At 41.6% G+C, this 10176-nt stretch overlaps 1 protein-coding gene across 1 annotated transcript; it reads left to right on the top strand.

Annotated features, from left to right (window-relative positions):
- The first annotated feature begins 253 nt into the window (after window positions 1-253).
- Window positions 254-7554, top strand: Faslg (Fas ligand). Its single transcript, XM_075987458.1, has 4 exons — window positions 254-728; window positions 1658-1703; window positions 6217-6273; window positions 6446-7554. The coding sequence occupies exons 1-4, from the start codon at window positions 387-389 to the stop codon at window positions 6838-6840; spliced, it is 840 nt and encodes a 279-aa protein (XP_075843573.1). The 5' UTR covers window positions 254-386; the 3' UTR covers window positions 6841-7554.
- The last annotated feature ends 2622 nt before the right edge of the window (window positions 7555-10176 follow it).

The raw sequence follows: 10176 nt of genomic DNA, 5'->3' as shown, positions 1-10176 counted from the left end.
GGACATTTCCTTGCAGCTGGGCACCAACTAATGTCCTCCAGGTGAATCCGGTGCTGGCTGAACAGGACCTCAGGCACACCCTTCTCAGCACAAAAAAAAAAAAAAACGCCAATTGGAATTTCGAAGACTTTCGTCAGAAATTTGTGGGCGGAAACTTCCTGGGGTTGCTGAGAGCCCTTTGAGGCTTCTCAGCCTCGGATGCAAAGTGAGTGGGTGTCTCACAGAGAAGTAAAGAGAGAAAGAGGTGTTTCCCTTGACAGTGGAAACTTTATAAAGCGAACTCACCCGACTTCTCTGGAACAGTCAGCGTCAGGAGCCCTGTTCTCCACACTTCAAGAGTCTCCGCAAGATTGAGAGAAGAAAATCCTTTCCCGGGGCTGGGTGCCATGCAACAGCCCTTGGATTATCCATGTCCCCAAATTTATTGGGTGGACAACAGTGCCACCTCTGCTTGGGCTCCTCCAGGGTCAGTTTTTCCCTGTCCATCTTCTGAAAAGCCGGACGAAAGGAGACCACCACCACCTCCACCACCACTACCACCTCCATCACAACGACCACCACCACAACCACCACTGCCTCCACCGCCCCCTCTAAAGAAGACGAAGGACCACAACATAGACCTTTGGCTACCGGTGGTGTTTCTGATGGTGCTGGCGGCTTTGGTTGGATTGGGGTTAGGAATGTATCAGCTCTTCCATCTGCAGAAGGAGCTGGCAGAACTCCGTGAGGTAAGCCAGGAACGGGCATTTGTAAGGCCCCCAAGTCCCTGGGTGCAACACGACTTTGCTGTATGTGGGCCATTGCATTGCTTGCAATGATTTGGGTGTGTGTTTGCTTGTTTGTTTGTTTTAATGGTAAAGATCATTTTAATCCCCTCCTTTTAGGAAAGGGTTGTTATTTTATTTCTATTTCACAGTAGGAGAAACAGGCTCATTCTCCAAAGGTATGTGGGTTGCGACCCCTCAGGATGGTTGAATGACTTTTGCATGGGTTGCACATCAGATATCCTGGATATCAGATATTTACATTGTGGTTCATAACAGTAGCAAAATTACAGTTCTGAAGTAACAATTAAAATAATTTTGTGGCCGGGCGGTGGTGGCGCACGCCTTTAATCCCAGCACTCGGGAGGCAGAGGCAGGCGGATCTCTGTGAGTTCGAGACCAGCCTGGTCTACAAGAGCTAGTTCCAGGAGAGGCTCCAAAGCCACAGAGAAACCCTGTCTCGGAAAAAAAAAAAAATAATTTTGTGTTTGGGGATCACCACAACATGAGGAACTATATTAAAGGTTTGAACCATTAGGAAGGTTGAGAAGCACTAGTCAAAGGGAATAGTTTCCATCTTTTAGAGAATCCGAGGTAAATAGTTAATTCTTTCTCAGTTGTCAAGAGGATGTTGAGCTTTTTACAGCTTCACATTTAGCAATTCAAGGGTAAAAAAAAAAATCAATTTTGAATTTTTCTTCAAAGTGTAGACTAAATCTGTTTGAAGAGTTGGAAGTCTTAGTACTACTCCGAGCACCATTGTGTGGCCCAAGTCTAAGTCAAGCCAAGATCCAAAGTATCTGAATTCTCTTTCTAGGGACTGGTGGGATTTTTCTGCCTGCTTGGCTTAAATAACTCCATTATTTATTGTATGAATCTTTCTCTTTCACCAGTTCACCAACCAAAGCCTTAAAGTATCAACTTTCGAAAAGCAAACACGTAAGTACTTTTATGTGTGTCTTTCGGGTTCCCCGAAGTGGTCCTCAACACTGAACAAAGTTGGGAGGATGCCTAGGAGTCTGCTCCAGTCTTGGGATTGTGATTCCTAGGCAAAAGATCCTGGGGACCTTAGACTCTGCGATCAACCTGGTTCTGTAAAACACAGGAAATGTTGGATGCCATTTATTGTTCAATAGTCATGTATCTCAATGAACACCACACATAACTCAAAGGAACTTGGACTTGGCTTTGGAAAGAGACACACATATAGCTCTGGACCTTTTCCCCTGGCTCCTTCCTTGGGCATATTGGTCCCATCTCTCTTGGTGGTAGCTGTGATTGTTCAGGACAGTAGAGGAGTAGAGGCAGACACAAATGTTTCTGAGGATGTCCTCTCCTTTCAAACTAAAAGTAATTACTCACGAATCAAGCTGTATGTTTTAATTATTTTCTATGATACAACAACAATTTTAAGAAGTAAACTCATTTCATTAGTGTGCTTCTTCTGAAATCGTAAGAAGCTTGGGGAAGACTTTAGACATTTTTCACAGGACTGTACACCTTTCCCACAGAGGACTTAAGATGCCTTTGATGAGTTTGAGGATGAAGCACCCCCCCCTACACCACCACACACAGATGTATTAGATCCAGGCTAAGGGGAAGATGACAGTTTTGAACATAAAATCTCAGAGCATTGTTCTGGAGAGTTCAGAATCTGCATTGTTTGTCTTGGAGTCAAGTTAATGAAGCTTTAAATTTGAATTAGAAAGGAGCTTATAGACAAAGTGGTCTATTTTCTATTTTCAAAGAGATACAAAATACTAGATCAGTTAGGTGCAATGCCCAAGCCTCTTGGTATGAAACTGGCTCCAGGAGAACAGTCCCCCCCCCCATGCCTCATTATTTATAGGGCTTTCTGAGTCATAAACTCCTACCTCTCAATAATGGCCCTGAAATGGTAAAAAAAAATAAGCAGTTATCTTTGCAAAGGCAATAGAGCAGCTTTGTCCTCATAACTTTGAAGAAAGCTGAAGGGCAATAGACAACGGTGGCCATGCATTAAGGAGAGCCGGCTCCGTATTCAGAAAGTGATCATTCAGCTCCTGCTTGAGAACACACGCTCTTGCAGGGGCCACCCTGGTGTGCTCTGGCTTTTAGCTCCACATTCAAGTCTCTACGTACCAGAAAGCCCAGATTACGCAGGCACAGTGGAAATAACTTGTTAGAAAAATGAAACCTCTCAGGATTTCTAAAGTGAAATCACTTTGGAAATTAGTGGAATGTGGTTTGTGTACTGGTGTTAATCACTCCCCGTCACCCACTCCATGGAGTCATTTTAGCGAACAAAGGTCAAATGGACAGATGAGTCAGGTCTACCTACCCTAGTAGTTATCTTCTTTATATCATTGTAGATGGCCAGAAAGCGATAAACTGTCACAAGGAAGTCAGAATAGTAACTTTACTTAAAGAAAGGGATATTTATTTCTTCCATCAAATTCACAAATCAAGAAAACAAAGATTTTCGAATAAATGAGAAAACAAAAGACCATATCTGGTACAAGTTTCATCCAGCATGCATCAGAATTGCTCTAAGTATCCTGAAGAACACTAGGAAAGTTCATTCCAAGGGTTGGAATTGTTGGTTTGCTTTGCAATCTTAAAAGATTTTCTTTGGAAAATAGTTGGAGGTATAGATAAAAATTTATCTCTTTAGTAAAGTGTTCATCTCTTCTTTCTTTCCTTCTTTCCTTCCTCCCTCCCTCTCCCTTCCTTCCTTTCTTTCTTTCTTTCTTTCTTTCTTTCTTTCTTTCTTTCTTTCTTTCTTTCTCATCTTGAAGGTATGCACCACTACCACTTGGCTTTTTCTTTTTTATAAGATTTATTAATTTTGTTCTATGTGTGTTGGTGTTTTGCAAGCATGTCTGTATAAGGGTGCCAGATCCCCTAGAACTGGAGTTGAAGACAGTTGTGAGCTACCATGTGGTTGCTGGGAATGGAACTCAGGACCTCTGGAGGAGCAGTTAGTGCTCTTAACTTCTGAGTCATTTCTCCAGCCCTATTTATCAGTTTCTTATAAAACAACAATTTGAAAGAAACCTAGCTCTCAGAGTGGGGAGATGTGTTGAAGACATCGTGGCACATTAATAGGAGACCATCCTGAATGGCACCAAAGCATCTAGTAGGACCAGTTAGTAGGACTTTTAATGCCACGAATATTGTGCACTTTGTATTGTTAGGTAAACAGACAAGTTATCAAAGGCAGTTTTTAGTTCAATACTCACTATGAAGTACATATGCATGTTTTTAACTTCTAAGAATCACAAGACAATTAGTTAGTGTTTTTTTTTCCTTAGGAGATACTATAGCTATTATAGATTTTTTCTTCCATTTAAAATGCTTTTCAGACATTTATTTATTTTATTGTGTGTTTGCATACACGTGTGCATATGTATGTGCCACAGCTTGTATGTGGAGGTCAGAGAACAATGGGTAGGGTTGGTTCTCTCTTTTCACCTGTGGGTTCCAGGGATCAAACTCAGTCCTCAGGCTTGGAAGCAAGTGCCCCAGTCATCTAGCCAGCACTATTTATCATTATGCTGCTCCCTTCCCCACGGTTAGGTAATTGATATTTTATTTATATACAAGGATTTTAGAAAACCGCCTATGACCGAGGCTGAGTCTTAATTGGTGTTTGAGAATGAGAGAAAGATGGATGTCTGTTCTCATGGATCTTATAGCACAGTGGAGAAGATGAACAAAAACGAGTCAACAATCCAGTTTCCAGCAGAATTAAGGGTGATCCAAAGCAGAGTGGTCTGGACAAGCCCTTTATAAGGTTGCCTATGCTGATGCATGAAGTTGCATGTATGGGTCATGGAGCAGAGAGAACATTCCACATTGTACATGCAAAGAGCCTGGGGCAGGAAAGAGTCTTTTTTTTTGTATTTCTGGACATTTCTAGGGCCTATCCAGCAGATAATTATAGGAGTGTATTTTATGACAGTAACATTATACTTGTCTCTGTGAGAAATATAAAGATAAGCAACATGTGGTTCTCTGCTCCATTTCCTGTTAGTGCATGGCAGAATGCCAGGTCATCTGCTCGGGTGGTTTGTGGTATATATGAGGTCCAGCCTTGCCTATCCTATTCACTCACACTTCCTTCAAGATCTGTTCTTCTAGATGCCAGAGAGGTCATGATTGTTTAGATAATATTTTCAGTAGACTGGAATATTTTCATACCCCATGTATATTTTATAGTCTAGTCCCAAATCTGAGGTGGACAAGTACCTTCCTATAAATATTTTTTGAATGTATTCATTAGCTGAACTTATGAAGCCTAGTACTAGATTTCTACCTTAGCTGAAATATTTGAACTTAGAGAAACAGTGTTTATTTGAAAAGATATGTCAGTTTTCGTGGCTCTGATTTTATTTACTGATGCTATGCTAGACAAGGCTAAAGGCTCTTGTGACTTTACTATATAGTAAAATAACGTTAGAGAAAGACTTGGTAGCCAGGATCCCAAAGTCCAGCAGTGTTAATGCTAGTTTAGACTGTAAATGGTTTATTCCAGAGAGCTGCTATTTTCCTGGACAAGAAGGAAATAAAGACATTTTGATAGTTGCCCCTGCAAGGAGGAGCCACACTACAAGAGAGGCAGACAAAGGGATCTTAGGCTTCAAAGGTTGAGGGGTCATATTTGACAAACAGTGTGGAAGGGTTTCCCAGAGGAAGAGCAGTGTAAAGTGGTCATTAGAGAGCTTATGGGAATTTAGCATAGAGATCTCATCTGAAGGGTGTTCCAGACAGAATGAGCAAAAGCCCAAAGAAAAGGAAGAAGGGGGCATAATCAGGTCATAGGATTCATGCTGTGTGCAAGTATCTGATAGGATGGAGCAGGGAGAGTAAGGCTGATGTCATGTACAGAGAACATCAGGCTACAGCGACAAGATGGAATAAAATTGTGGACAGCCTCTTGGTCCGTAAGGAGGTCTTAATATAATCAATTTGGGAATAGACTGTAGAATAGCGGCCAAGAGATGAATGAGTCCTCTTTTCTAGACTCCATCAGTCAGCAGATCAGGGTGTACAGAACCCTGGATTCACAGTCAGCCTGAGGTGTCGCTTGCATTCACCGTTATAGTCAATCAGCTTCTAGTATCTTTTGCCAGTTATAATTAGGTCAATAATCTTAATCTAAAGAGGTCAAGGCAAGTCCTAAATAAAGTAAATGAAATGGCTGCTTTGTGCAGCAAAGTTTGTATTCACTATGTTTTATCATAATTTAATTAATATATTATATATGTCTTTCCCTATCTTGTCTTTTTTAACTATTTTTGAATTACAGACTCCCATAAGTCCCACAGTTTAGATTTTCTTAATAATGAGTATTTCTTCCTATGCTCTGAACATCTTATATTTAAATGGTGGGATTTATAGTTTCAGTCAAGATGGTAATTGGCATCTATCACAATAATTTTCATATGCCTTTTATCTCTCTGTCGTGCAGAACACCAGAGTCGACCCTCTGAAAAACAAGAGCCGAGGTGTGTGGCCCACTTAACAGGTTTGTGTCTGGAAGAACTGGGTGAGGACAGAAAGTCTTTGGGAAAATGTCAGCTGCCATTCTGGACATTCTGACATTTTGTTAAGTAGGGGCCCGCAGTTTTGCCTTGGAAGTTTAGCTTGTCAAATCTGTGAGACTCTCTGGCTGAAAGTTCCTCTCTGGTTTATTACAGGCAACCCCAGCTCAAGGTCCGTCCTTCTGGAGTGGGAAGACACATACGGAATTGCTCTGATCTCCGGAGTGAAGTATAAGAACGGTGGCCTTGTGATCAATGACTCTGGGTTGTACTTTGTATATTGCAAAGTATACTTCCGGGGTCAGTCTTGCAACAACCAGCCCCTAAGTCACAAGGTCTACATGAGGAACTCTAAGTATCCTGGGGATCTGGTGCTAATGGAGGAGAAGAAGTTGAATTACTGCACTACTGGCCAGATGTGGGCCCACAGCAGCTATCTGGGGGCAGTATTCAATCTTACCAGAGCTGACCATTTATATGTCAACATATCTCAACCCTCTCTTATTAATTTTGAGGAATCTAAGACCTTTTTTGGCTTATATAAGCTTTAAAAGAAAAAGCACTTTAGAATTATCTGTTGTTCCTTGTCATGGGTTCTAGGAATATTGTCTTGAATGAGAGTCTTCTTAAGACCAATTGAGATTAATTGAAACTGAGCCACAAAGACGTCGTGATCACAAGGTTCAACAGGTCAGCTATCCTTCATTTCCCAGAGGTCCATGGAGTGGTCCCTACCACTCCCATCATGAGCCAGGTGGAAGGAGAACTGTGGCCAAGGAACATAGAACTTTGGGCTGCCACGTGCTGATACAGAGGCATGGAACTGTCTGATGCTAAATGGCCAAGAGAATTTTAGCCATTGAAGAGGACACTTTTAAACTCACCTTTCGGGGGTGGGTCTGCTTACTACCTCAGAAAAGGCCATCTTTTAGACACATAGTTGTGATCTGAAAATACAAGGGATGGGAAAGGGGGCCGGGTTTGAATGATAAGCTACAGACTGAAAGAGGCCAATGTCGCATTGGCAGCATGTTTACTTTTAACTGGTGTTTTTCTGAGCCAACCTTTGATGGTAACAGAGAAATAAGAGGGATGTGTACCTCCAGTGCAATGGTGTCTGTGTGTGTTTGTATGTACGAGAGAGCAGACAGACTCATATAAATAGAATGTGTACATTACAAAGTACATATCAGAAGCATGTGTGTTACATTTGATGGTAGATTTCTAAATGTTTCTTGGCAATAAACTCTAATAGTCTTCAAAAATCTTTTATTATCAGCTGCTGATGCTGTTTTCCTTGAATATAACTAGTATTTATATATTTTGTGCATCTTAGTGAAGGAAAGACAAATAAAAATTCTATTGTAGATCATAAAAAATACAGTGTTTGGAAACCAGTAAGATGCGCTTGTTGTTTCTGTTCTCCATGGTTTCTTCATCCAAAATGACTTTGGAGCATTCTGAGAAGTTGTAAAGGTGAGTGGAGCTGTGTGACAAGTTCTCCCCTCATTGTCAGTTTGTTTGTTTCTTCCCCCTCTCTCTAGTTACTTTCCTCTGGACCTCACATTACTCTGAGGTTTGATTACCAACATTATGGTCAATGTCAAGCTGACCCAAATTTCCACATATTTGATGGCAACTCATCTTCTCTGGGGGCAAAGCCATGGCAAAGTGGAAAGGATACATGCTTTGTAGTAAAACGCCTGGAGCTGAGCTTTGTTCTTCTTCTTAGCTCACTTTGCAGTCAGGTAGATCACATGCCCTCTGATGTGCAGAAGAGCTGATGTGTGTGTAATACAAGTGCAGCCTCTTTATAACGTGTATGTTTAATAGAACTTTGTGCAGACTATCCAAAGGGGATTGGAAGCCACAGGTGGGAGAGAAAGTTAAAAAGAAAACTGAAACATACCCCAATCCCTAATACTAGATACAAGAAAGATATTACTAGGTAGCCGACATTTCCAGGAATTAAATAGGGGAAGAAGAAGGGAAAGTGCCTAGTCAGCAGAGGCCAAACTGCCATTCAAAAGAGTCAACAAATGTTTCCTGAAATGTGAGGGACAAAACCAAAGCTTCAGGTTGGAAAGTATCAGCATCTCATCTTCAGACTCTTCTGTCTGACGTTTTGGGTGGGTTGGTTCCTTTATGGAGAATGTCTGGGAGGTATTTGGTCTTTAGTTGTAGATTTATTTTTCCAGCTATTATGATGAAATCCCCTTCATCTTGTCCCTTATATTTTGACCTCAATCATCAAAGATGCCTATTCCAAGGGTCATGGGATGTTTTCTGGATATTTTTAAAAAATATTTCTTATTGTTTATTTACTTTATTTTATTTGCACTGGTGTGAAGGTGTCAGATCCCCTGGAACTGGATCTTCAGACAGTTGTGAGCTGCCATGTGGGTGCTGGGAACTGAACCCAAGTCCTCTGGAAGAGCAGTCAGTGCTCTTAACTGCTGAGCCATCTCTCCAGCCCCTTTTCTGGATATTCTTATGTTCTTTGTCAAAGGGCATTTCTAGACAATCATACTAGAGCAAAGAAGAGGTAAGAATAGGGCAGAAGCATCTTGAGATTGGTGGATGTTATAACCTGCCAGTCAAATTACCCTCATATTCATCTCTTAAAGGTGCCTTTGGGGTATAGTAATAGCTCACTACACTTGAAGTATTCTGGCACTTGGCCTTTTGGTAAAGATCAAGTATAGTATTAATTCCAGTGAGGAGATGCTACCAATGCCTTTAGAAACCTTAAGTTGTTTTTCTTTAATTTAAAACACAAGGAATGTTAAAACCAAAATGTGTTTGAATGTATTTATTGAAAATGGGATCTCCCCCATTGCTTCTTAGCGAAAGATGATTAAACACGAAGTTCAACACAGACATACACAGAAAAGTCGCTTCGAGTTCAACAGTTTGAGGTTTTCTTTTCTAACATCTAACAACACACAACACCCCTTCTTTTCTTAGCCCCTCAGACTGGTGGCTTTGTGTTCTCTGAAGTAGGTTTTTTTCTGACCGCAGCTTAACAGGAAAGAGGTCTCCTGTGGCCATCATCAGAAGGGTGTCTATTCTGAGCCTCTTTCAGAAGAGGGAAATGGAGGGGGACGCCTGGCCCCTTAAACCAAACTAGATGTTTGCCTTTGTGGGTTAAGCATTAGACATGCCCTGGCCTTTATTGAAAGAAGTGCAGAGGCCATGTGTTAAATTATATATATTTATAGGTGCCTGGGTAGAAGTTTACTTTATGGACTCCTTTACCTAATGTGATAGGTCACGAGTGATCTAGAAAACGAGAGGTAGAACACATCACTTACGGTGTTTGTACTCAGCAGTGAGCCCAGCTGAGAGGTGATGAAGCCTTTGATAGTGCCAGGGACCTTTAGGATTCACCTGGAAACCCATCAGACTTGGCCACGTAGGTGGTTAAGCAGGCGTCTTGTTCCTTGCAGTTCACTTAGAAGGTAGCAGAGTGTCATCTCAATGGTGACCTGCTCACCTCTGTCCCCAGATCCGCCAAACTGTGACATAGTTCTCCATACTCCTGAAAATGCATCTTCAGAATAAGGCAATGCAACTTCCATCCTGTTCCACTCAGAGGTTTCCTCAGAGCTGTGGGGTCACCCTTTCTTCTAATTCTATAGAAGGACAGACACGAACCTCACACTCATGTTCTATAGGAACTCTAATCTTCACATTTTCTAAGACTGTCAAGGGAGATCCCCATTCTCTATAAATGGGCAATGCCCATTGTAGCAGGTTTCCTGGCTCCCATGAGTTCTAGCTATGGGTGCTCTCCCGGGACACTTGCCACTCTCACAGTAGAGTACTTTATTGCTTTCAAGGCATCCCTACAACAATGTGTGTAGACAAAGCTTACAGAAGGTTTA

The sequence above is a fragment of the Microtus pennsylvanicus genome, chromosome 10 (assembly GCF_037038515.1).
Source record: "Microtus pennsylvanicus isolate mMicPen1 chromosome 10, mMicPen1.hap1, whole genome shotgun sequence".
In the NCBI taxonomy this organism is placed as follows: domain Eukaryota; kingdom Metazoa; phylum Chordata; class Mammalia; order Rodentia; family Cricetidae; genus Microtus; species Microtus pennsylvanicus.
The sequence above is the reverse complement of the archived record's forward strand: the minus strand, read 5'-3'. Positions and strand labels throughout refer to the sequence as shown.

Excerpts from the sequence above, each read along its gene's own strand:
- Faslg (XM_075987458.1), top strand. The coding sequence starts at position 387 with ATGCAACAGCCCTTGGATTATCCATGTCCCCAAATTTATTGGGTGGAC. Across the intron at positions 1,704-6,216 it reads AACTTTCGAAAAGCAAACAC|AACACCAGAGTCGACCCTCT; the intron begins GTAAGTACTTTT and ends TCTGTCGTGCAG. Across the intron at positions 6,274-6,445 it reads GTGTGTGGCCCACTTAACAG|GCAACCCCAGCTCAAGGTCC; the intron begins GTTTGTGTCTGG and ends GGTTTATTACAG.